This window comes from Eschrichtius robustus, chromosome 1 (genome assembly GCF_028021215.1).
Source record: "Eschrichtius robustus isolate mEscRob2 chromosome 1, mEscRob2.pri, whole genome shotgun sequence".
Taxonomy (NCBI): domain Eukaryota; kingdom Metazoa; phylum Chordata; class Mammalia; order Artiodactyla; family Eschrichtiidae; genus Eschrichtius; species Eschrichtius robustus.
This window is the reverse complement of record NC_090824.1, coordinates 134985813-135011092: the sequence shown is the minus strand read 5'-3', so window position 1 is coordinate 135011092 and position 25280 is coordinate 134985813. Positions and strand designations below refer to the sequence as shown.

Genomic DNA, 25280 nt, shown 5'->3' with positions numbered 1-25280 from the left:
ATGAGTTTTGTACCCCTAAGACTGAGGAGGAAGGTAGCAGAAAACACTCAGCCTGCCCCCAGAGAGCCCTCAGAACCGGAGAGGGGGTGCCTATACGCAGAGCACAAGACCTAGTCCCAGAAAGAAAGTTTGATTAGTGGGGTGGCAGGCCCAAGACTCACTGCCCTGATCTGTTTCAAATTCACCAGGAAGGGAATACGTAGGTGAAGAAATGCACAGACTTGAGGGAAAGCTCTCCCTTGCGTGACTCTGCAGGTGAAGAGGGTGTTTGAAGTAGGCAAGTGCATGACTTGTCTGACAGGTTTAGAGTTGTTAGTGGCTTAGGACTCCTGAGAATTCATTCAGCTTTTTCACACTGCTATCAGTGGTTCCTAATTAGTTCTGATAACATGTGCATGTCTGGAGCAGGCCATAAGAAATGGCTCTTTTAATCAGCGGTTGACTTGCAAGGTCAGGCTACAGCCTCCAGCATCGGCATCCGGGATATCAATGACTGACATTTCACAAAGGGTGAGGGGAGAGGCGAAGCTCACTGTTCGTTGTCTCTGCCCCAGGCAGGAGTAGGACTCATACAGGTGGAAGGGGTCAATTAACCGACTGGATAGTGTGAATTTTGACATGGCGATGGTTTTTATTTCATTATGGCATTATGTTACTATCATTTTGCCTTATTTTACCTTCCCTTGAGAGGATACAGATGTGGGTGCTTTAAGTTCAGTCTTTATGCTTGGATTTCTGTTGTTAAAATGTACAGCCACAGTCTAATTCTGTGTGGTTTTAAGAATCCATGTAGGCAGGATTGGATATCTGATAGAACCTCAAGAAATTTCTCCCGAAAGGATCAGTGCGGAAGAGAAGTTTTTCTATACAGGGTTCTGGAACCAACAGGACGATGATGCACTTTCTGAAACCTTCTGCCTTCGAGTTAAGTAAGCCACACAAGAAATAGCAGTAGGTTTGCATCATTTATACGTTTGAGTACCTGATGAGAACTTGCCTCTATTGGTAAATAACTACAGCTGGGACAGTATAACTGAGGTGGGGGCTGAGGAGGTAAGAGGCTTATTTCCTACTTTGAGGAGTTTACAGTCCAGTATAGATGAGGACACAAGATCTAAAAAGGCATGTGATCCAGCCAGACAAAACTAATTACATGCAATCCCACGATGACTTGCTGATTGGAATCTGTGTTTCTTGGTCTGCCAGTGAGGCCAGATGGGGCTGTTTGGCAGAGGGTTTGCTCCCTTGGGGCCAGCCCAGTGGCTTTAGCCTTTGTAAGATGGCATTGGTTGTCAAGGCAAAAGATCACAATTTTTGACTTTGTTGTCTCTTTCCTGTCCTGGTTTTCTGGGCCCTGAAACGGCACCTTGCTACTGATATGTATAATACTATGGACTCCTTCAAGTGTACCCAGCTGCTGCAGACTTTGACCTTGTAAAACCAGGTATCAATACTTTCCATGGTGTACTTTCAATGACTGTGATTCTCCCTAACCTTTATAGAGTTCTGTTTGTTTATGGTGAGTAAAAGATTCTTCTGAGTCGCTTAAAGCAAGCGATAGGTTACTTTCCGTGTACTCTTTCCCTGTGGTAAGAGTATTGGGTTACAGTCACCGCAAATGGGGAGAAAATGACAAAATTATTTAAGAAAACAAGTTCCTAGTTGAATTTCTTCAGCCAAAAGGAAGGGCTAAATAGAGGACAATAGGAGGAAGAAGATGTGGGGAGCAGATGGGATGAACAAGTCATCCTGCCTTGAAACTGAACAGCAGGGACCAAGAGGGTCAGGAGGGTTAGCTAGTGTCTCTTCCACTCTGGGGAAGGATAAGGGGATCTGCTTGTGAGGAAAACCTCACTGCCAGGAACGGCATTTCCCCCACTTTGAGAAAAGCATGTTTTCTTCTGATGTGGTTGATAGATTGCAGCCTTTTCTTGATAGTACCAAATACATCTTCATGGATTTGGCCTTTGTGGTCTAAAGCTACACTTCTAAGAGAGTTTAAGTTCATCCCTGCTCTGTGGTAACCTGAACAGGTTGTTACTCAGTTCCCCATGCACTGCCTGAGCTCTGTGGAGAGCTGCATAGCATGCCTAAGTCCCAGATTAGGCAGATGGGCTGGGGAGGGTCAGTCTTAAAGTCTTGGCTTTCACAGATCAACTACACCCATTTGTGGAGCTGGTTTCCTGTAAGCACTTTCCCTTTTTCCTCACCTCCTTTCCAACTGCAGACTCTGGCCTGGTTGTCCCAAGTATTTCCTATGAGCTGCATAAAAAGCTGTTGTCTGTGGCTGAGAAGCATGGCTTGACTCTGGAGCGGAGACTGGAGATGACAGGCGTGTGTGCCAGTCAGATGGCACTGACCCTACTCGGAGGACCCAACAGGTAAATGCCTCCAGATCGGCGGGGGCTGAGTGTGGGGTGAGGCTGCTCTGCCTCAGCACCACCACAGTGCGTCACACACACAGTTCATCAGACTGTTGCTGCTCCTCTAACGTGAGTACCTCTGTGAAGTCACTTTCCTGGATGCTACAAGGTTTTTGTTTGCCTCTCTCACCCTTGTCCTGGAAGTCCTCATTCTTCTCCCAGCAAACCACCCTTTGATCCTTCCTTCGTGGTAACAGCTGACTCTCAGACTGCTGCTGACTAGCAGAGGCTTGCTTTCTAAGAACCTTCAGAGACCCAGCCTTTGGAACTCGCCATTCACTCAGAGGGCTGGGATAAAAATCAATCCTCAGTTCTATACCTGAGAGCTTCTAGAATAACCCTGACAACTGGGTATAAGAGCTAGACTTTGGTACCTTTCCACTTGCCCTTTAGGCTGCTATATCAGGGGCAGTGCTTAGTTTTGTGGATGTTTACTGATACCATGTACCAGACCTTGTGCTAGGGCTAGGGATACAAAGAATAAGAAAATACTGCTCCTGTCCTCCAGTAGCCTAGTGAGGTCTCCAGAAAGTCCAGTGCTGTGGCAGAGGAAACAGAAGACTCTCCAGGAAGCCACATTTCTACTCCAGGCTGGAGAAGCCACTCACCACCCTTCCTAGAGCAGTGGCATCCAAACTGAGTCCTACAGAGCAAGGGGGAGTTCACAGCGGCGAGCAGGAAGGGGGAAAAGTAAAAAGCGTGTGCCAAGGGCAGAAAGGATCAGGAGACTGTGGATCCATAAGTCATTTTGTGTGGCTGGAAAGTAGGGCTTTGGTACAGCTGAGAGATAGGGAGCTGCTGAAGGGATTTCAGTAGGGCTGTAACATGGTTAGTCTTGTGTTTTAAAAAGGCGACTTTGGCCAAGTAGATTAATGGAGGCAAGACTGGGGCCATGAGACCAGTTAGAAAACTGAGCCAGGGGCCAGATGATGGTGGCCCCAAGCAGGGAAGTAGGGATCAGAGAAGTGGGTGGATGAGGGAATTTTTAAAGGTAAAATCAGCAGGGCAGGGTATTGAATGGATATGGAAGGTGATAGAAAGTGAAGTGTCGGTGATCACTGAACTTAAAGCGTTCTAGCATGGACATCTGGTTGGATAGTGATAGCATTCACTGTGATAAGGAACATGGGAAGAGGGGCAGGTTTGGGGGAGATGATGGATTTTGTTCTGGATATGCTGGGTTTAGGAGGCCTGTGAGACATCCAGATAAACCACTGGCAATCTGGATCTGAAGTTTAGAAAAAGGTCTGAGCAGAAGATAAAGATCTGGAAGTCATCATCTGGTACATGGTATAAGAATAGGCAAGCTCCTCTAAGGAGAGGGTGTAAAGGGAGGAAAGGGCCTAGGGTGGAATTCTGGGGAGCATCAGCATTAAAGCAGAGTTAAGAGATGAGGAGCCTTCCAAACTAGCTAAGAAAGTTTAAAGCCAGAGAGGTAAGAGAACCAAGAGGGTAGTGTGTAAGAACCAAAGGAATGGTGTTTGAGGAATAAAGGGATGGTCAGCAGTGGTGATGCTGAGAGAGCAAGCACAATTAGAGTTGACAGGTATCTGCTGGACTTGTCAATAAAGAGGAGGACTTTGGTAGCCTTGTGGGAGAGTGGTGTCTAAAGTGATCCACGCTGGCTGTGAGATTTCCCCTCCTGGCTTCTCCACTCCTCTCACCCTATAGCATTGTGTTCATTCCTCCTTGTCCCTTGATTTAGGCCTGCTTCCCAACCTGGATCCCTGGCCTCTCCTCTGCCAGGAAAGAGCCAGTGGAGACCCCAAAAGAGGAAGTAGTGCAAGCTGCTCTCTGAAGGAGTATCCTGCCCTTGGGTCTGATGACCGTTGAACCTTCTCCCAGAGCAGCCATTGGGGCAACTTGAGGAATAACCCCTGTGAAGGGAGAAGTACTCGTCATATTTCCGTAAGATGCAAACACGGTGAGGGAAATGAATGACTCGGTGTATATGTAAAGTACATTACCACATTCCCCCAAATGTATTTGGAGAGTGGGGGTTTCCTCTTTGGCTTGACAACATCTGTCTTCCTCTCTTTGGGGAAAAACAGTGACTGTCACTGCTCCGCCCCTAAGCAGGGGCCTAAGCCTCTTTCTTGCTGTTCATCTCCCCTTCCCTTCCTGCCCTGGGGGCAGACTGAGTCGGGCACAGCTCTAGGGCTAATCCTCTAAACCTCCTTACTTGTGGCTGAGACCAGAGAGGTCTCAGCTTTGAACGGCAGGAAGCTGGAAGTGACTTCATCAGGAAGTGGGTGTCCAAGGCAGCTACCAGCCTAGGAGGCCGGGAAGCCCCTAGCCTGCCCGCTGCCTCCTCTGTGACCGGTAGTGTAACAGTGCCAGCATCAATTGAGTACTTTGTGTGTCGGTTCCTGTTCCAAGTGCTTTACATCCATTCATCCACCCAGCGTCCTGTGAAATAGGTACTATTAGTATCTACACCATTGCCCTTATTAGCTTACTGGCAGCTCAGTACAGAGAACTTGGACTGACAACTGATTGAGGCTGTTTAGAACTACCCTCTTGGGTACTTGCTGTGAGTGTCTTAGGAGTTGAGCCAGAGTAATCGTAAAAGGGGTGGGTCAGAGTTTCACAAGTGAAGGGGTTTCTGGGCAGGGGAAATAGTTGGAGCAGAAGCAAGAAAGAACCTTACACGTGCTGCAGAGAATGATGAGACCAGTGTTCCTGCAGTGGAGCAGGCATGTCGGGGAAGAAGAGCAAAGAAGGCTGCAGAGGTAGAAAAGCCTCTTTGCTAAGAAGAGTTTGGACCTAATAGGTCATACGGAGAGAACAGTAAGTGTCCTTGGTCAGAAAGCAATGTTCTGGCAACAGTGTTATATGGAACAAGATCTGAGTGAACTACCTAATGAGAGGACCCAGCAGATGACGTGACACCGGGATGTGGGACAGTGGGAGTGCCACCCTGTAAACCTGGCCTTTAGTGCATTTTGTCCATCCCCCTCTGGAACCTGGGACTAGCGAGAACTCTGAGAGCAATAGGTGCCGAGAGGCACTTGCCTGGTATGTGATGCAAGGGATTGGCAAGTCTGCAGCTGATAATGCTTCTTTGCCTTCTGTTCCAGGTTGAATCCCAAAAATGTTCACCAGAGGCCTACGGTGGCCCTGCTATGTGGGCCGCATGTGAAGGGGGCTCAGGGTATCAGCTGTGGGAGGCACCTAGCCAACCATGATGTCCAGGTCATCCTCTTCCTGCCCAACTTCGTGAAGATGCTGGAATCCATTACCAACGAACTGTCTCTCTTCAGCAAGACCCAGGGCCAACAAGTGTCTAGCCTCAAAGGTGAGCACTTGCACAGAGCTGGGCTGAGGCCCTCTCCGTCCTCGGTGCTTTCACTGGTCTGGCGGTGCCGCCCAGTGGTGACAGGTGGAAAAGCACCACAAGTGTAAAGAGTGCTTTGCCCGCAAGTAGTCTTAGTGTCGAAGGAAATAAATACCTTTGGTGTCGACTTGCCTACTTCCTATCCCTTCACCCTCCTCCTTCTCCCACTACTCAAATGGAGAGGTGGGGACCCATTTATTCATTTCACAGATATTTACAGAACGGGCACTGTTTTTGACACTGGGGATATGGCGATAGATTTTTTTTTTCTAAAAAAATATTTATTTATTTGGTTGCATTGGGTCTTAGTTGTGGCAGGCGGCTCCTTAGTTGCAGCTCAGGGGTTCCTTAGTTGCAGCTCGCTGGCTCCTTAGTTGCAGCATGCGAACTCTTAGTTGCGGCATGCATGTGGGATCTAGTTCCCAGACCAGGGATCAAACCCAGGCCGGCCCCCTGCATTAGGAGAGTGGAGTCTTAACCACCGTGCCACCAGGGAAGTCCCAGATTTTTTTTCTTAATCCGTGCTTCCGTGGAGCTTACATTCTGGTTAGGACAGATGACAAGTAATATCTCTATCGGGTCACATGGCAGTAAGTGTTATGGAGACAAATAAAGCAGGGAAGGAAGACAGAGAATGTCGGAGTGTTGGGTGGAGGGTAGCAGACTTAGACATTTCAAGGTCCAGTTATAAAGGGCCTGTGGATCACTGTGAGGGTTTGAAATTTTACTCTGGGTGAGATGGAGAGTCACTGGAGGAATTAGTAGAAGAAAGATATAATCCAACTCGGGTTCCAAATGATCATTATGGCTGTTGTGTGAGAGCAGACTGTAGGCTTACAAAGAGTTATTAAGGCTGTTTGATAATTGGAGAGAGAAATGTTGGTGGCTAAGACAGTGTGGAAGTGATGAAAGGTGGTTAGTTTCTGAAGCAGTATTGAAGATAAGAGTTTACAGATTGGGTGTAAGGGACGAGAGAAAGAGAAGGGTTAAGAATGACTCTAAGGTTTTTGGCCTGAGTAACTGGAAGGATGGAGGTCCCATCACTGAGATGGGAAGAGCTGGGGGGGAGGTTTGGGGAAGAAGAGCAGAAGCTCAGTTAGAGATGCCTGTTGGATATGCAGGTGGAAATGTTGATTGATGGAGAAGAGTCTGGAGTTAAGGGATCTGGTCTGGAGTTACAAGTGTGTGGGTGGTATTTAAAGCCATAACGAGCCTGGATAAGATATCTCCTAGGAAGAGAGATTAGATAGAGAAGTTGTTAGACTGAGTTCTTTGTATAGAAGTCAGGGACTTGAGAGACCAGCTAAGGAGACAGGGAAAGAGTGGTCAGTGAAGGAGAAGGAAAACCCGGAGGGCCTGGTACCTGAAAGGCAAGTAAAGAAAGAAGGGTGTGTTCAGCTATGTCAGCAAGCCATTCTAGGTTGCGTTACTCTCAGGCCAGGCTCCTCCTGTGGGCGTGCGGAAGATAAGATGCCACCCCCACTCTTGAGAGCCTCAGGGCCCACAGGGACACCACCACCTCCATCCGTAGTGGCCTGTTCTGAGTAAGGAAGCCATCAGTCTTAATTGAGATGTGTCATTACTTAAGGCTGAGACCTGGGGAGGGGTTCTCGTATGTGGGTTCCCCCCTTGAGATCTATAACATGATGCCCTTTTCCAGGCAGTTGGTTCTTCCTCTAGCTGCCCACAAGCCTTTCTATCCCAACTGCCCCAGGAGGCAAGTCTGAGGATGCTCACCTTTGAGTTTGGTCTGATTTCCACTAGTCTCAGTTTAACCTCTTGGGCTAGTCAAGACTTACATACTTGTTGAGACATCTGTTCTTACACTGTCCCAGAGGCCTGGTTAGAGCAGAGAAGCCTTTTAAAACATCTGGGAGAAGTGATAGATTTCTTCCCCGTTCTTAATGTTGGGCTGTAAGGAGGACTCATTTCCAGGATAGTGAGAGGGGCCAGCAAGGCCAGGCAGTCTGGAGCAGGCCAGCCTGGTGTAGAATGAGCATGCTCTTGCCTGCTTACACTTCTTGGGCCAGACAGCAAATGGGCAGTCAGCCCATTTCTCCTGAGCCCTAGGCACGGTCTCCCTGTGAGGGCTGACATGGCAGTAGAGCCCACCTTCCCAGAGCTTATAATTTACCAGGGAGTCAGTCAGATGTGCGGAGGAGGCAAGGGCCTTGTGTCCTGAGACGCTCTGCACACCCAGCAGGACAGTGCTTCAGCCTGGGAGCTCCATGAGGACAGTGGTCCATCAGGCTGACACGCCCTTGGTCTCTAGCACCCAGCCTAACCAGGCCTTGGAACTTCCGGGGCCTGAGTACTGACCCAGCCTTGAGAAGGCTGGCCTCTGGAGAGGCATTGGAGTGGTGTCTGAACAAGACACTCTTGGGGGCCACCATGGTTCTAGTCCCAGCCTGGGCTGCTCTCTACTTTGTAGGGGTTTTCAGATGGCACTCTTTCCACTTACAGATCTGCCCACCAGCCCTGTGGACCTGGTGATCAACTGCCTGGATTGTCCCGAGAATGCCTTCTTGCGGGATCAGCCCTGGTACAAAGCAGCCGTGGCCTGGGCCAACCAGAACCGGGCACCAGTACTCAGCATAGACCCTCCTGTGCATGAAGTCGAACAGGGCATCGATGCCAAGTGGTCACTGGCTCTGGGCCTACCTCTGCCTCTGGGGGAGCACGCAGGCCGCGTCTATTTGTGCGACATCGGCATTCCCCAGCAGGTATTCCAGGAGGTGGGCATCAGCTACCACTCGCCCTTTGGCTGCAAATTTGTCATCCCATTGCACTCTGCCTAGAAGGGCTCTGGGCAGGCTGGACCCTGCAGTCCCCTGCTGCTCCTGACAACGAACGCCTTAAGGATGTGAAGCTTCATGGATCTTGTTGTTAAGTTTTTTCTCTTTTTGGTTTCTTTCTTTGAGAGAACAGCTCATATTTGAAACGGACTTGTCACCTGCCCTTAGCCAGGGAAGGTTTTCTCACTGGGTGTGCGGGGCGAGTGGCAGGCTCGGTGCACAGTGGCTCCAGGCATCGCTACACTCGGCCCCCTGCGTGATCAGGTGGGGCTTTGTTTACAGACATAGGCAGCTCACAGACTGTGTGTCAGGTTTACAGCCACTGGGCCTGGGCGAGCGCCTCGCGGGGTGGGGCAGCCCTGTTTGGGGCCTGAGCTGGCTCTGGTGCCGAGCTGGCTCTGTCTCCCTTGCTTCCCTCACAACCCCAGCTAAGCGGCCCTTCCTCAGATCTCGTAGAACTGGCTGCGCTGCAGTTGTCCACTAGAGGGCAGACTTGCAGTCTCCGTTCCGTTGAGGGCTTTGAGGCCTTCCCTCAGCCCCGCCACAGGTTGATTTGGGGGCTTTTGACCCTTTCTCTTGAGCTGATCCAAGTTTTATGCTGGGGTGTTTTTTGTCAAGATTTTTTCCACTCCATCACTCTGGGAGGCAGGGAAGGGGAATGGCATCAGAATGGTGTTACTGTACTGCGTTGGGATTTTTTTTTTACTGTTTTTCTGTTGTCTTCAGCACAGGTAGTATAAGGTTATGTTACTGTAGAACCACAGTGCCCATCTTGCCAGCAGTGCCCCCCAACCCCATACTCTATAGCTGGGGGCTGAGCCTTTGCCTGGTCTGGGGCCAGACCCCTCAGGGTGCAGCTTTAATGTTCAGTATTGGGGAGGCCCCTGGGGGAGCCTGGTGCTGAGCCAGAAGAGGCTCCCTGGTGCTTCCGTCCTAAGCCACCACTCCCCACCCCTCCTTGCCTGCACACACACCCCCTACGCTCTTCTGCCCCCTTTGCCCTTCCCCTGAAATGGTCCCCGGCAGCTGTGATCCCAGAGCAGGGCGCACGTCCCTCCCATGTGGGCTCTACCCCAGCTTTTACAGTCTGGGCCTTGAACCCTTTATGACTGCTGTCTCTAGATGAGTGGGCTCAGGGCCAGCACCCTGTCTCAAAGATGCCAAAATGAGGCTAGTTCTGGATGAGCCAGTTGGTGGGGCTCAGCCTTAGGAACACACTGCTGCTCAGATCCTAAGGCACTAAGCCCCCAGCTGTTCACAGGCCCAGGCCCTGAAGGCTGGTGGAACAGGAGCCATGCCCTGAAGTTCCTGAGAAGGGCCCTTGCAGAAGGCTTGTGCTTTAAAGCCTTTTTCAGGGCTTCAGGCTTCCTTCTGGTCTGTGCCCACCCACTCTGGTTAAAGGGGTGAGTGGAAGGGCTTGCCAAGGATCATGGACACAGGGTAGGCCCTGGTACCATGGGTTTCAGGCTACTTATCACTTTTCTTATAGGAGCATAGCCAGGAGCAGATGAGGCAGGGGAGAGAGGGCTGGTCCCTCCTTTCCTCTCATCTTCCCTCAGATGTTAGTTAAATTGTCTCCAGCAGTGGAAGGCCAGCGACTGTGAATCCCATGCTGTGTATCCTTCCTGAGCCTCTGCTCACTCTCAGGGCCAAGAAGCTCCCAAAATGGGGCCCTCTCTTTAGAGGCAGGGCCATAATCTGAGGAGCAGTGCTGGATTACAGGCATTTTAGTAAGCAACCATTAAACAGGTTCTGGCTGCCTGTTAATGCAGTGAGGTCTCCTAATTGGGTACAGTGAAAAACGAGCTAGAAGAACCCTGGCCCAGAAGACTGTGCTTGCTCCAGTAAGTCACAGTGACCCTGGGGTGATGGCCTTGTGTTGAGGGGCCACTGGGAGTTGGTGCCCAAGCCTCTCCCTGTTCTCTCCCCAGGTGGCACTGGAGCCTCTTCCTGCCCTCAGCCTGGGCCTTCCCCAGTGGTGGTAAAGATAAGCATGATTCCTCTCTCTTCAGCTCTTCTCAGAGGCACCCTGCCCACAGTGCCCAGTCCCAGGGACCCCCTGTCAGGTGGCCAAGATGATCACTCATGCAGCTCTTGGGGAACCAAAAACCAGCACGAAAATAAAGCTGAATGACGGAGTCCTGTGCTCTGTGGTAAATTGCTCGGTATGCTGCAGTGAAGTACTGCATCCCCAGCCCTAGGAGCCTGCGTTGCTTCTCACACTTCACTTCATTAAAGTTATCGGGCACATAACAGCCTAAAGTCCCAGCCAAAGACAGGGCTGGAAGGATAGGTAAAACCAGTGGGCCATTTCCCTTACGTTCCTTGGGGCTGAGAGGTACAGGGGCCTGCAGTCCCCTTTTAGGACTGTTCAGCAGACCTACCACTGCTCTTCTGGGCCCAGAGGGACACCCGAGCTTCTGGCTAGCCCTTCTGTGCCTGGCCCAGTTCACACTTAGCTCTCCACAAGCTGAACTGCTAAGAAAGACTTTATTAGTAAGGTAGGGAAGGGAGAAGGCAAGGAGCCTGGAGATGGACACACTGGTACCAGGGGTTACAAACAGTAAGAAACACTTTATTATAACTTTACAACATATAAATAGCTTGGGTCAAATCTGTGCTTTCTGGCAGCTGGGCATCAAGTCTCCTCCCCTGTAGGCTCCTGCCTTCCTTCACATTGCACTGTTCATTGGGTGGCTCTGGCCCTGGGGCCGGTGGTAGAGGTTGGAGAAAAGGGGCCGGGCAGCCCAGTTCCGCTCTCCATCTCCCAGTGCGGTGGCCTGCGCCTGTCATCTGCTTGGGTTGCGGCTGGTGTGGAAAGACCGCTCCTCAGGGGTCAGACCAGCAAAGAAGGGATGCAGCAGGGCCTCTGCCAATGTGATGCGCTGGGCAGGGTCAAATTCTAACATCCGTCTCATCAGGTCAAACAGCTGCACGTGCTCCGGGGAGTCTTGGAGCATATAACTCTGCTCAGGGACACAAGGTGTCTCAGTGTGATGGCAGGGTCGTGGGAAGCCACAGCAGGTCCCCTTGCCTCTGGGAAGCCTTGCTGCGTGGCTGAGGAGGCAGGGATGCCTCCCTGGAGGACTACTTCTCCCCTCCTGGACAATGAGCAGCTCTTTTCTTTTTGTGCCTGTAATAATGTTTGCTCTGAACTTGTCAGGCTACTGGGTGTCTTGCTGGCTTGGTGCCTCTGCCCCCAAGTGCAAAGTTCTGACAGGTGGGTAGAAATCACCTCTGTGGAATTCACTTGTCCAAGCACCAAATGCAGTTGACAGAGGCTTCCTGGCCATGTCTAGGTCTTCCCTACCCCTCACCTCAGTCCTGCCTAGTTCTTCCCAAAATTGAGAGAAGAGGGGGCAGGAAGTAGCACGGTCTCTGACATCTGGCTCTTCTGGTGTTCCCCAATTACATTCACAGCCACCCTGTGGGGAAGGGGTAGAGCTAAGGGCCCCTCTGGGGCAGTTTGCAAGAAGCCCCACTGCCAGCACCCAGCAGCCTTAGGCACAGCCTCCCATAGGGCCGGAACCAGGAGGCAGCCTGTAGCTGCCTGGCCTGTCTCTCTGCAGTGTGTCTGCCCAGTGCCTGGGGTCTCCTTGGCATAAGTTGAGCTGGGGGAAGCCAGAAACTGACCTTAAGAGGTTTGCAGTTCTCCTTCACATACCGGCCATCAGAGCTGTTCTCATCCCAAACCAGGCCCCCTTTGTAAAAATATTTCTGCTTCCTGAAAACAAAGGACAAGAAGGGTCAAGTCCTAAATGGGAAAGACAGCGGCAGCCTGAGGAATGGCAGCAAAGCAAGGCAGGGGATCCTGGCCTGACCCAGTAGGAAGGTCTCGGCAACAGGTTTGCCAGGTCACTCCAAGGTGGGAAAGGCCCCTAGGCCAGCCCTGAGGGAGCAACCAGGGCTCCTTACCTGGTACGGTGGATCATGTGTGATGGGATGGGCCCTAGGATCTTCTCCATCATCACCAAATGCTCTCGGTTTTCGTGGGTCTGTGGAAGGTTAGGGACACAGCAAGTGGGGGTCAGTGCCAGCCTCCGCCCCCTCAGGGTCCCTCAGGGAATAAAGGACAAAAAAGATGGGCAAGTTCCCTTCTTGCCCCAGGAGACGCAAACCCACCAATGGAATAGCAGTCCCAGCCTTTCTGACCTGGTGGCAGCCTGGGACCAGGGATGAGGCCAGCCTGTTCTCTCAGGGTCACGGTCAGACTCCTTGACCCTTCAGGTGCACTGCATAACTACACACCTCTTTCTGGCTACGTTCCTCACTCTCTCCCCAGAAGGTGCCCTGCCCCAGCCCATCTCCATGCCCTCACGCACGCGGTGCCCCTTGCCTGGAATGCTCACTCCTCCCACCCCAGTCCTCCATCCTTGATGGCTGACCACAAGACTCCCTGAGTGTTCCAGCTACCCTGACCTCTTCCTTCCAGCATCTACAACCCTCAGGAGACAATCTCACAACATGCTGACTGGTGGGCAGTGGTCCCACACTAGGCCTCTGCAGCCTGTCAGAGTAGCAGCCCTTAGGGTAGTGGGGTGATGTGGGAGAGGCCTTACCTGGAAGAGTGTGAAGCCCCGGTAGTACTCAAAGAGAATGCAGCCAATGCTCCAGACGTCGCAGGGCTGTGCCCAGCCCAGCTCTGAAAGCCAAGATGGGACAGGCTATGAGATCCCAGCCTAGAGGTCACAGCACAGCTACCACACTGCCTGGCGAGGCTCCTGCCCAAAACCCAGTAGAAGTCTCTTTCTTGGTAAGGCCAAGTCAACAGCCACAGTGACTCAGGACACTGGCCTCAGGTGGTGGACAGGCACCTCACTCCCTGTTTATACCCTCCCAACAACTGCCCGCTTTATCAGGGTTGGGAGCTACACAGTCACTCACCCAGGATCACCTCAGGCGGGCGATAGTGACGGGTGGCCACAATGGTCGTGTGATGCTCGTGGTCAAAGGTAGCACTGCCGAAGTCAGCCACTCGGATGCTGGTGTTCTTCACCGACTTCTCCTCACAGCTCTGAAGGGCAAGGAAGGTGAGCCAGGTCGAGTCTGTCCTGGTGGGTAACGCACCCTGGAACAGGGCCTCAATCTTTTCCCCCACCAATACCTTGTGCTCATTGTAGAGAGTTTCAAACTCAGAATTCACAAACAGGATGTTCTCTGGCTTCAAGTCTGTGTGGGTCAGTTGGTTCTCATGTAGAACTGGGGAAGCAGGAGGGAAGCAGACACTGAAAACCTGGGCCTCCTCTCTGGCGCACCTGCCAGCGCTAGGCCAGCTCCCTCCTCCAAAGCCAGCCTGCCAGAGCCCCTCACGGCCCCTAACCTCAGCAGTGGGCCAAGGGAGCAGACCGAAGTGCCTCTGTACTGGCTTCCCTCTCTAGAGTTCTCTGTGCTTAGGGCCTTGGAAGGTTCTGATTCTTGAGGGGGCAGGGGAGACTTTTTCCATTTATAAAACCTCCCTCCACCTCTCTGCAAGGGACCAGGCCTCCTCAACCTGTCTCTCACCAGAGCTGCAGCATCAGCCTGGGGGTGGTTCCCTCTCCCCAGTACCAGCTATGTAATTTGCAAGGCACAGGGCAAAATGAAAATGCAGGTCTTCTTATTCAAAAGTTAAGAATCTCAAGATGGTAGCAGCAGAGTATTAAACCAAGCACAGGGCCCCCTACGAAGCACAACAATGAAGCCAGTCCTGCCTCTCCTCATCCCCAGCCCCGAGCGGGGAGAGGTCTGCCTTCTTTCTCCAACTCCTGTCCCACCGATGGTGGTACCCTGCCACGCATCACTTTTCCCATCTGGCCCTCAAGACCCTCACAACGATGTGGCCCATCTCTCCCAACATGGGCCCTCTCTTCACCAGAATGAGTTGCAGCACATGCCAGGCTCTGGGCCGTCGCTGAGTGCTCACCTGGCTTGGAACACTCTCCCCTGTCCCATCACCTATGCAGACCCTGTAGTCTAGCTCTAGGTCTATCCACCTCCTCTCCAACGAGCCTTCCCGACCTGTTCCAACCACTGCAAATCCTGCAGTGCTGAGCACAGGCACCACCAGATATGCTCTCAAAGGCTGGCAGACAGATGGGAAATGACGGTGAGACAGAGGGTGTCTATGTTGACAGGACCTGTGGGTGGGACCTGCCAGGTCAGTCTTTGACCTCTTCATCCTATGCAGGAGGGTAGGAACCGGGGTGGTACGGGGCTAATTCTAGAGTGGCTCTTTCCTTTTATTTTTCCCGAGTGCCTGGGGGCAGAGGCCAGCTCAGGAGGCCCCTGGAGGGGACTGCAGCCTCTCCATCCTCACAGATTCCTACCTGAAGGCCTTTCAGCCAAAGGGGCCCTGGTGTCTCTGGCCCAGCAGAATAGTTAACGATGTGCTACAGCGAATGATGGAGAGCAGGACCACCAGATGACTTTGCTGCAGATATGTGGCTGACCCATGCTCCATTTGAGGGTGGAAACTTACACCTAAGGGCGTGGCAGAGCTGGTAGGCCATGTGCCGGACATGTGGTAGAGGGTAAGGCTGGAAGTTATTCTCCTTTAGGAACTCAAAGGTGTTCTTGCCCAGGAGCTCAAAGGCGATGCACATGTGACCATGGAAGTTGAACCAGTCAGACATCAAGACGCACAGGCTGGAGGAGAAGGATGGATGGGGCTCAGGGTCTGCGCTGGCGGGGGCTGGCTGCCTCACCCCCTCTCCTCAGGTGACTCCAGTCCCCACTCCCTCCCAGGCTGCTGGGTCCCACGCAGGATGCAGATACACATAGACAAAGAAAATTATGGGCACAATCCCTGCATCTCAGAGAAAGAGGTGGGGTAACAGCAGTACACTCCACAGAACAAGCATTGCTTTTTTCAACTCCCTCAGCTGAGCTTCCTGAGATCCTGCAGGGCTCAGCACAGTGCTTGGAGGAGGGGAAATGCTCAGTGTCTGTGTGCCAAAGGTGGCTCTCCCTTGGATATCTCTGACTATATGAGAGCCCCAAACAGCTTTGGGTTTGTATCTTGTCTAATGCCCACCACAACCCAATGAAGCCCCCAATTCACAAACTCAGGGCGGGGAGGCCCGCCTCAGAACACAGAGCTGGTTGTGGTGAAGCCTAGATTGAAATCCAAAGGTTCCTTCCAGCAAGACTCACTCGCCAAACTCCCCTGGCTCTGGTTGTCGGCAGAAGGCATGGTGCCAACCAGGTGAAAGGGCACTGCTCAGCCCCAGTGGGTCCAGGCAGTTGGGGCCGGAGTGGACGCTGCCCCCTAGGAAGCTTCCCTCCCATTCCTTGCCGACACTCACAACTTGTTCTCTTTGTCCTTCTCCTTGATTTTTTTGAGAACATTGATTTCTAGCCGGGCGGCCTCCCGGTACTTGCCCACGTTGCGGATGATCTTCAGGGCAACCTGAGACTTCCCTCTGGACCAGGGAAGGAAGCAGAATTTCTCATGAGAAGCTGTGCAGCCCTTCCCCCACCCGCCACCCCAACCCAGCAACTCCTGGCAAACACTACTCAGGTCTCTAGGAACAGGGCCTGCCCTGAAGACAGCAGATTCTTGATGCCCAGCCTACCCCTTATAACACTAGACCTCTACCCTTATAACAACAAGTTGCTGTTGGCATCCGTGCCAGTCTTAGGCTTTTATGATCTCAGCCACTGCCAGCTCCCAGGGGGGTGGGCAGAGGAGTAGAGCCCTATCCTGCTGACCAGCGCCAGCCCTAGAGCTCACTCAGTAACCCAACCTGTAGGCCAGTTCGTTGATCCTGGCCAGGCGGTCCCACTCGGAACCCTCTGCGGCACCTCCTGACCTTCCAGAGCACATCTACAAGTCTGGGGTTCCAGCATGGAGTGAGGGCCTGGCAAGAGGGTAAGGGCCCCAGCAGCAGGCTCTTCCCCCTGGGAACCCCAGGGCCGATCCCTTTGGCACACCACCCTGGCCCCACCTGCCTGCCTACCAGCCACGGCATTTATCAGAGACCACTGACTGCCAGGAACCCTTGTTCAGTGTCCATGAGGATTTTAATAATTCCTGCTCCACACCTCCCACCCTTACCCCCAGCACCACCCCTGTAGGCCACCTGCAGAATCTCAGCAGAGAATATCTGCTGAGGGTAGCCTGCTAGGCCCAACGCTGTCAGGAAGGAACAGCCAGAGTCCAGATGCCCAGTGGGATACTAGAGTGATAAGTGTTGGCCCACAACGGTGTGGCCTTGAGGCCTCTGGGAAGCTGGCCTCGGTGCCTGAGGAAAGGTTTACAGGCCCCAGGGCAGAGGCATCTTCTAGAGAACACCCTGCTTTTCTCTCCCTATCCCATTTTCCCAGATTTTCAGGGCAGGAGAGGACCTCAGGAAAAACCACCACTCCAGCCTCCTAGAACAGGATCCCTCAAGGGCATTCCGACCCTCGACACAGGGAGCTTGTCACTTCCACACAACTACTGCCAGGCTTGGACGGCCCTTCCTTTTGCTGAGCTGAATTCTGCCTCCTCACAACAAGCCCACTGGCCGACTCCCTCTGGACTCCCTAAAGGTCCCCCAAGCCCTGTGCCTACCCATTAGTGACTTCAAAGGCTCACTTTCCATCTAGCTACTCAGAGTGACACAGCCCAGAGAGCCCCCATGTGGCACAGCTCTCAGATCTGCCACATCTCTCTCTGGTCACTGTATAGTCTACATGTCCCTATGCCCACTGGTCCCGGCCCTAACCTCTTGGGCCACACGGGGTCTGAGGGGTGTTTAAATGGGAACTGGGCGCCCAGCGAGGCTTCCTCAGTGATAATCACTACCTTAAATTGGGGCCACATGGCTGGCTGGGCTGCTGGGTCTAACTGTCCTTTCCGAGCAACCCTCTGAACGTGGGAGCACCGAGCACAGCGGTACCCGGCTCCTCCATTCAACAGCTGGGGGATACCGTCAGACCCCAAGTGTGTTTGTTCATCTCTAAAATAGTGCAAGTCACATACGGGCGGCACGTGGCTCAAATGAGACAACAAGGACACAAGCACTTCCTGGTCAAAGCGCCAAACCAAAGAGAGAGCCATTAAGGCGGGAAGGCAGTGGGCTCCCAGGAGGTAGCCTCCCAGCCTAAGGTGGAGGAGGCAAGGCTTCTGGTCTTGAGGAATGGCAAGGGGACAGAAATGTTTTTCACTGTTCGGTCTAGAAGGAAGCAAGGTACCCCCAGGAGCACCCCTACACACACGGGTGCACCCCTGCTCTACCTCGGCACACTCAAAGGGGCCCAACCCTAGCCACACTGGAGAAGGCAGCAGCCTGCCTGGTGAGAAAGCCCAGGGTCTTTTTCTCTCAGCGGGGGCCTGCACGGCCTCTCAGGCAGACCTCCAGAGGGTGAGGGCTCATGCTTGAGTCGGGCTCAGCAGTACTCTCAACCCCCTGCCAGGCCCAGATTCTAAGAGATCACAGGAAGCAGATCCAGACCACGGAGGAGCCAGGTCCTTGCCCTGTTCTGATATCCGCAACCACAGTCCTGGGGAAGTGGGGAAACTGGGGCAGCGCCATTCACTGACCAGCAGTTCTTGGGCAGAGATGCCACATGCCTATGCAATCCCAAGAATTTCTCCCTAGTTCAGGGGATCAGCACAACCCCAATATGCACAGGTCAGAACTCTGCTTTGGTGCTACCCTTTAAAAAGAAAAAGGTTAAGCTCTTGTCACCACCTTCAAGAACCTCAGGCCAACTCTTCCCAGGAAGATGGCTCACCTGGCATGGTCCAAGCACTCCACCACCTTGCCAAAGGTGCCTTCACCCAGGTTCCCCACGATCTCATCTAGGAGAGAAAAGAAACAGGGCATGAGGATCTGGAGGACAGAGGATCGGCAGCTCCTGCAAGTTCACAGCATTCAAATTCTCAAAAACAAAAAAGGTTTCTCTCTCACTGCTACACTCTTAAAAACAGAAGTTGCTAGCGTCTGTGTCATTCAGGCAATTACTGGTGGCCCCGCTAAGGCGCCACGCGCACTAGAGGCCCCTCCAGGCAGGAGAGGTCTCGTCTAACAAGGGGGGTAGAAAGTAGAGAGGTAAAGTTTTACGAAAGGTGGCTGTACATCGCTCTTGGAGCCAATCGCCGATCCGGCACACCAGGTGGCCCTCCTTGTCATCTTCCACACTCCGGCTGCTGCGCTTACTGCTCTGTTGGCTTCTCTGCATGCACCGCCCCCCGAAACGCCATCCGACCAATCGCATGGTAGGCGGTTCCGATTGACAGATTGAGGTGTCAGTCAAAGGCAGAGGTGGAGACGGTGAGGAGCCGGTGGGTTGGTTGATTGGATTTTCCAGATCCCAGCATTTCATAAGGCACACAGCATATATAACGATAGGGATATTGCAAGGGACACGTCAAGACACAAACTGACTTCAAAAACAGAAAAGTAAAAACAGCTACAGGTATGTAAAGAAAACTCGGACATTATCTAAGAGAAGGGCGCTGCAAATGCTCAGAAAGACAACCAGCCTCTGCTGCTGAGGGGCTGCCGTGTAGGGAGTCACAGGCCTGACTCCCTCCTCCACTGAGTCTCCCCCTCCCGGGCCCTCCCATGATGGCTTCGGCCAGGGTGAAGACGCGGTGAGAACGGCGCAAGAAGATGGCTGGCCCAGCCTGGGTCCGATCATCCAGAATGGTCAGAGGCCACTCTGGCTGGCTTCAGCTGCAGAATGCCCAGCCTGCCCTTGCCTGCCTCTGTTCGCCCACGCAGTCCTGCACATGCCCGACAGCTGCCACCTGTCCCTAGACGGCATCCGTGGCCAGACTTAATTAACATCACCAGCAGAAACGGCCTTCCGTCAGCAGCCCTTGTGCCACCAGCCTCGAGCAGGGAAGGAGCCCTGGATCCTCTGGGCCAGTCGACTCTCCAAGGCCTACCACCACGATGGCCCACACAGGCCCCAAGCCAGCTCCTGCCCTGGCCTTGGCACCTATGCTACTCACAGGCCAGGCCCGGCCCATCCTGAGCCTCATGACGACAGAGGGCACCAAAAAGAGAAGAAGCAGAGCCACAGACCTGCACTACCATCCTGTGGCAGTGTGCAGAGAGGCCACCGGGCCATGCCGGGTGCCCAGTCAACCTCAACCCGTGGCCACTCAAAGAACCATGGGAAAGCTCGGCAGAGAAGACGCCTGGCTCCCCTCCACTGCTGCACCACTACTCCTCAGGGGCCTCACGGCCGGCAGCGAGTGAGGGAGGGAAGAGAGCTGGGGAAGAGAAGAGAAGACAGCATATACCCTCAGAGATACACAACTGGCCTTCCTTCCCAGAGGCCTGAGCGCAGTGTGGTTTCCTGGTCTCAGCAGAGACCCTTCTATACAACCCTTCACATTAAGGATGTTTCCAGGCCCTGCTCTGGGCATGTGGCCTGCAGCTGGACAAGGCCTGGAGCTGCGGGCCTTTCTGCCATTTCTTCACATGCCCCACCACACAGGCAGCTCGTCCCCCTTGCCTTGACTGCCCCTCACGTGAAGAGGCTAGGCTGCAGAGGACCTGACTGGAGGTTAGAGGGAAGGTCCCAGTCCAAGCTAATTGACGGGCCCTCCCCTACCCGTGGGCACTCCAGCCTCCGGGCCTTTGTTGAGGGGTGTGGAGAAGAGACTGCAGAGGTGGATGCAGTCCATCCCAGTCGGAGCACTCAGCTGTGTGTGTAGGGCAATCTCTGGGTGGGGAGGACCAGGCCATACAGCTCCAGACCACGTACCAGCAACCCTATTAAGGATTCTGAAGAAGTGTCTCTGGCTACTTGCGCATGTGGCCTGTGCCTGGAGCCGTGTGGAGACACAGATAGGCTGGGGACCAGCCAGCGCCGGAACCAGAGCCCCTAAGTTGCCACTGCCCATGGGCCAGAAGATAGAGGAGCCGGGCCCCCTGCCCAGCCCTGCACCTGGACCAGACGACACATACACACACACACGCACGCACACCAAATGCACGTGCGCAGGGCTGGCAGTACTCACCCAGACCAGCCAGCCTGAGAGAAGGCTAGAAAGAGACGAGGCCTTTAAGCCCCAGCCAGCACACTCTGGCCACCACTCACCGAGGAGGCGCTGCTACAAGACCTGGTGCGGCGTTTGTGGCAGTGGTGGGCGTGCTTGCGGGTCCGGTATGGCTCCCTTTCCCGTGACCGCCGTCGATGATGGCAACGTGAAGATCCATAGTAGTCCTCTCCAAAGGATGGGCTCCGCTCTTCACACCGGTACGTGTCGCTGTCCTGGTGCTCCCGGTATCTCCTCTGGTAGGGCAGGCGGTCATGGCTGCCAAGACGGGGATAGGGACACTGGTCAGAGCTTCCTCCCACCAACCGGGCTCCTGCTACTAGTCAAGACTCATGTGGTGGGGCCCCTGAAAAGAGCTCACAAGGGTAGCCTGTGGGAGCAGAGGCATCCAGACTAGGGGAAGTGGGGGAGGCGGAGCACGTGTGTGTGAAATCCAACCTCCAGAACCCCGGTTCATGACAGCACCCCTCCAGCGCCACAGGAGGCAGAGCACTGGGAAAGGTGAGCATGGTGGAGGACCTCTGAGGGTCCGCCATCCCAGAGCTCTGTGTGGCCTGCCGAGACTGTTATTTTGGTTTGGGGACTGAGTTAAGACCAGGGACCAACTTCTGGAAAGGGCTGAGGTTATGTTCCCAATCCACAATGAGGAAGGCTCAGAGGTTAGCAGGGGAGATGCTGGCCTAGAAAACGGGGGAATGTGTCAGGAGAAGGAAGACTCAAGGATAGAGAAAGAAGGGCTGGCACGGATGGTGGCGAACTGAGGCCAGGGAATGCAGGTGAGATCAGGGGAAGAGCCTGAAGAGGACAGGGCAGTGATCAATGTGCAGCCGGGCAGAGGCGGCAGTCACCTGAAGAGGCCCAGGGCTGCCACAAGCCTCCAGGCTGTCTCCCTAGCCCGGAAGTGGGAAGGAATCCTTTCTTCCAACCTAGTTCCCTCTTACCTTCTAGACCGAGATCTCCGGGGCGGAGGCTCCCTTCGAGAGGGGTATCGCAGTCTCCCTTCATGCTCCCGACTGTAAGACCTCCTCCTCTTCCATCGGTAGCTCAGGTACGGGTCTGGCTCAGGGGAGCGGTATCGCTTACAGTGATGCATCTAGGCCATGAGAAATAGAAAGCCCTGCTAAACACGCAGCCAGCCACAGGGCTGCCCAGGCAGCCTAGGTGCTCCTGAAGAAGAGGCCCATTGTTCTGTCTGGGGGCAGCCCCTCCCAGGGGTTCATGAAGTGAAGAACTCAGGTCACACTGGTCAAACAGCAGACAATGGGTAACACCCTTCTCCACCAGAGAACAAAGCAGCAGCTGCCTCCCCAGCACAGCATCATTGGCCAGGTGGGCTGAGCACTCAGGGAACCTGGAGAGCCAGGACAGGTGCCGAGGCAGAATGCAGGGAGGGGCTGGTGAGCACCATCACAGGAGACCAGGGCCAAGTAGAAAGGGAGCCTCCTGTGCTCAATTCCCTCCTGACTGTCTGTAGAGTCCTATGAAGTGCCTGCTCTGTCGAGCCAGAGGCCAGAGTCAAAAGGCTGCTGGCAGGGAGCCAATACACAGGAGCAAGGGGTGAAGGCCCTCGAGTTTGAGAAGCCAAGTTGCCTGGCTGAGGCCCTGAATTGTACCCTGCTCAAGGACCACAAATCAGTGTGAAGAGCCACAAGCAGAATCGAGAAGACCAGCCCTTGGACAAAGAGGGTCCCACAAACATTCCCTAGCCTACCTGAGGGTCTGGCCAAGCAGACATGGGGGTCTCTGCAGCCCTTGTTGGTCTACATTCAGTCCTAGCATCTGTAAAGATGCCAGGGTCTTCAGAGCAACCAAGTCACTTGCCCGAGGCCTATTTAGCACCCACAGACCGCCTGTCACTGGTGCCATGCCAGGCAGTGCCTCACCTCCAACAGTACCATTACTGTGCCCTCTTCTGGATTCCCTGCTCCAATATCCTCTTCTGTGCCCATCTCAAGAGAAGTCAGAAGGCTGGCTGGCTGGCAGGCTCTGGGCTCGGGGAGGCAGGCCAAAAGGGCCCCACCTCACTATTCCTGGTTCAGTCGGGACTTACACCCACCACAGAAAATTGCCAGATTGGATCAGCCATCAGCTGAGAAAGATGGCTATGTGAGGCCAGCTCCCTGTTCCACCCACACCCCAAACCCTGACACTGCCTCCACAGGAGGGCTGGGCCAGAGACCGTAGCCAGCCTTCATCCCAACCCTTCACTTGGCCATAGCCAACCAATGGTGGTCAGTCCTGGGCTTGCCTGATCAAGCACATTTTGGACAAATCCACTGAGGCTGTCCCATCTTATGAGAAGGGTCTGTCTGGAGGAGAACAGAATGGAATGGCTCTCCGTAAACGCGCAGGTCAGGGAGGCATATCTGACAAAACCCCTGAGAGCTTCTCTGCAATCCTGAGAAAGTCACTGCCCTCAGTCTCCCCGCGAGCAGCTGTCTTCTGCCCTCTACCTGGAAGCCCAGGCCACAGCAACCCTTGGAGATAAATACTTTGTAACAGCTCAAGAACTGTTCTGTTCTGACTAATATTTCACTGTTTCCCTGCAATTATGGCTGGGTCAGGTGCCCAAGCGATGGAATGAAGGCACTATCTCGCATCTCAATAAGTGACAAAGAAGACGCTCCGATGGCCAGGACAAAGGCCCTGCCCATCCTCACTGGGCAAAGCACCAGACCTGGAAGACATGGTCTAGTCTACAACAGGCCAGACTCTCTCCTGGGACCTAGAAGATTCTTACGTATGCTCATGTTAGTGGAAAGAGCACAGCTTCAGATGTCAATCTGAATCCTGGCACTGCCACCTCTAGCTTGTGCCTTTAGGCAAGTTATTAAACAAGTCTAACCTTCAGCTTTCTCTTGCAACAAGGGGATAGTAATCTCTTACAGGGTTCTGTGCAGATTAAATTATATCACTCCTTTAAGTAACATGCGTAGTACATGCCTTTAGGTCAAAGGCGTAGCACAGGTCTGGGCCCACAAGAGGTACTGAAGGCAGCTTTTCATTACCAACATTAAAAAGGTTCCAGGTAACACCTCTGGGTCTGTGTTAAATGCCCTAAGGGCATTAAGGACATTTTTAAGTCCCTTCCAAGGGACCAGAGGGGAGAGAGATCCGGGTAGAAAACCCTGAACGAAATCCCAGTGCTGCCTTACTGGCCTCGTGACCTTATACACTGGGCATTGGTTACCATACCTGGAAAATGGAGATAACACGACCTCCCAGCCAACTTGGCAAAGGAGATGACAAGTATGAAAGCTATGTAAGACATCACACACAAGGCAATCATAGAGGATATAACTTCTCCTTTAACACATTCTAGGCAAGTGAAATATTAGGAATACCAGATGCTCCTCATTATCTTCCCAGCTAGGGCTCTAGGGCCCATTTCTCATCAATTATCTCTGATTCTCTGAGACCTCAGCAAACAGGTTGTTAAGCTATGCTCTGGAAGGCTCTGCCTCTGCACAATGAAGAAAAAGGTAAGGTGAAGGAAACCAGGCGGAGGATGCCAGCTTTTCTCTGAGCACAGACCTAGTTGTCTTCTCATTTGCTGGTCCTGGCCAGAGAAGAGCAGCCAGCCAGGTCAGTGGCTGCCCTCCCGGATTCCAGCCACCCCAGTGCCCCATGGTTATTTTTGGCTGACGCTGCCCCACCGCTGCAACCTCAAACCTGCCACCTTGCAAGCCGCCACCACCGGGTGAAACGCTCCTCCTTTTCAAGGGCATGGAGGAGGGAAGCTGGAAGGCCGCCAACTCCGCCTCGACGGAGCCCTGGCTCAGGCGATTCCCACCCCAGCTCCACACGAGGACACCCGCACCCGGAACTAAAGCACAGAGATTCCCGGACCGAGGAGCAGCCCGGGCATTTGTACTGTCAGCTTGGCCGGGCCCCTCCTCCGGGCTGGAGCGGATCCAGCATCACAACAAAACACGCAGGGGGCCTGAGACCCTCGCTCGCGTCCCCTCCTGACGCCTCGGTTCCCACAGATCTCAGAGCCCCGTCCCCCGTAACCGCCGCCAGTGGAGGCGAGGGGAGACCTGGGGGAGGGGGAGGGGGAGGGGGGGAGGGGAGGGAAAGGCCAGCTTGGGCCAGAATCAAACTCCAACCCGCGCGGGGAAGAGGAGTGTGCGAACTAACCCTCGAGCCGGGGGTAGGGGAGTGGTCTGAAAACCCCTCCAGGCTACCCCAGGTAGGACCCCGACCCCATTCCGCGGGCAGGTGCAGGGCCCAAACAGGATCCCTGCTGGGGCCTCAGAGACCTCTTAGGCTCGGACTCCGACACGCGGGATCGAGAAGTCGGGATCTGCGGTGACCGCCCTCTGGGGGAGAAGCGACGGGTCAGGGGTGAGAGGTCGGGTCCGCGGCCTGAGATAGACCGAGAAGAAAACGAAAGGGAGTAGCCCGAGACCGAACCGGGAGCCCTGGGATCCACACCCAGCGCGCCCACGCCTCCGACTCACCGCCCGCCACCGCTCCCGTCGCGGGCCCGGACCCCATACTCACCGTCTCCCAGGCTCCGGCTGCAGCTAGGCCCCACTCCCCGCTCCGAGCGCCTCTTCCGCTTCCGGCTCCGGCCTCCGCCCGTGGCAGCCCCGCCCCTCGCGTGACGCAGCCGTCGCCCGCCCGGGCTCGACCCGGCTCGGCGGCCTGGCCGCTCTAGCCCTCGACTCGAAGGCTATGGAGGACCCGCCTTCTCAGGCCTGGTCGGTGAGGCAGCTGCGGAGCCTGGTTCCGGGAGGGCC

At 54.1% G+C, this 25280-nt stretch overlaps 2 protein-coding genes across 6 annotated transcripts in view; one reads left to right on the top strand and one right to left on the bottom strand.

Annotated features, from left to right (window-relative positions):
- EDC3 (enhancer of mRNA decapping 3) overlaps positions 1 to 10693 on the top strand; it is a 52557-nt gene extending 41864 nt beyond the window's left edge. For both annotated transcript variants that reach the window (XM_068555673.1, XM_068555678.1), the window contains 3 exons: positions 2228 to 2381; positions 5504 to 5721; positions 8224 to 10693. In XM_068555673.1, coding sequence (XP_068411774.1) covers positions 2228 to 2381; positions 5504 to 5721; positions 8224 to 8558 — 707 coding nt within the window. In that variant the 3' untranslated portion in view covers positions 8559 to 10693. The remainder of the gene's footprint in view (positions 1 to 2227; positions 2382 to 5503; positions 5722 to 8223) is intronic.
- A 416-nt stretch (positions 10694 to 11109) lies between these two features.
- CLK3 (CDC like kinase 3) lies at positions 11110 to 25185 on the bottom strand. Of its 4 annotated transcripts, none has more exons than XM_068555628.1 (13): positions 25042 to 25177; positions 21477 to 21628; positions 20577 to 20793; positions 18599 to 18695; positions 18255 to 18321; positions 15839 to 15955; positions 15013 to 15179; positions 13660 to 13754; positions 13440 to 13569; positions 13115 to 13197; positions 12471 to 12550; positions 12189 to 12279; positions 11110 to 11521 (listed from the first exon to the last, which is right to left on the bottom strand). In XM_068555628.1, exons 2-13 carry the CDS (start codon positions 21626 to 21628, stop codon positions 11345 to 11347), a joined length of 1473 nt encoding a protein of 490 aa, XP_068411729.1. In that variant the 5' UTR covers positions 25042 to 25177; the 3' UTR covers positions 11110 to 11344. The 4 variants fall into 4 exon arrangements, with proteins under 4 accessions (XP_068411729.1, XP_068411705.1, XP_068411713.1 ...); XM_068555604.1 differs by having other exon boundaries at positions 11374 to 11980; positions 25042 to 25185; XM_068555612.1 differs by lacking the exon at positions 25042 to 25177 and adding an exon at positions 24999 to 25027 and having other exon boundaries at positions 11374 to 11980.
- Positions 25186 to 25280: the final 95 nt, after the last annotated feature.

Bases quoted from the DNA above. Each gene is read 5' to 3' on its own strand.
- CLK3 (XM_068555604.1), bottom strand. From the start codon at position 21,628: ATGCATCACTGTAAGCGATACCGCTCCCCTGAGCCAGACCCGTACCTG. The intron at 18,696-20,576 runs GTGAGTGGTGGC...CGGTGCATGCAG, and splicing joins CTTGTAGCAGCGCCTCCTCG to AGAAGCCAACAGAGCAGTAA. The intron at 12,551-13,114 runs GTAAGGCCTCTC...AACCTTCCACAG, and splicing joins GGGGCTTCACACTCTTCCAG to ACCCACGAAAACCGAGAGCA.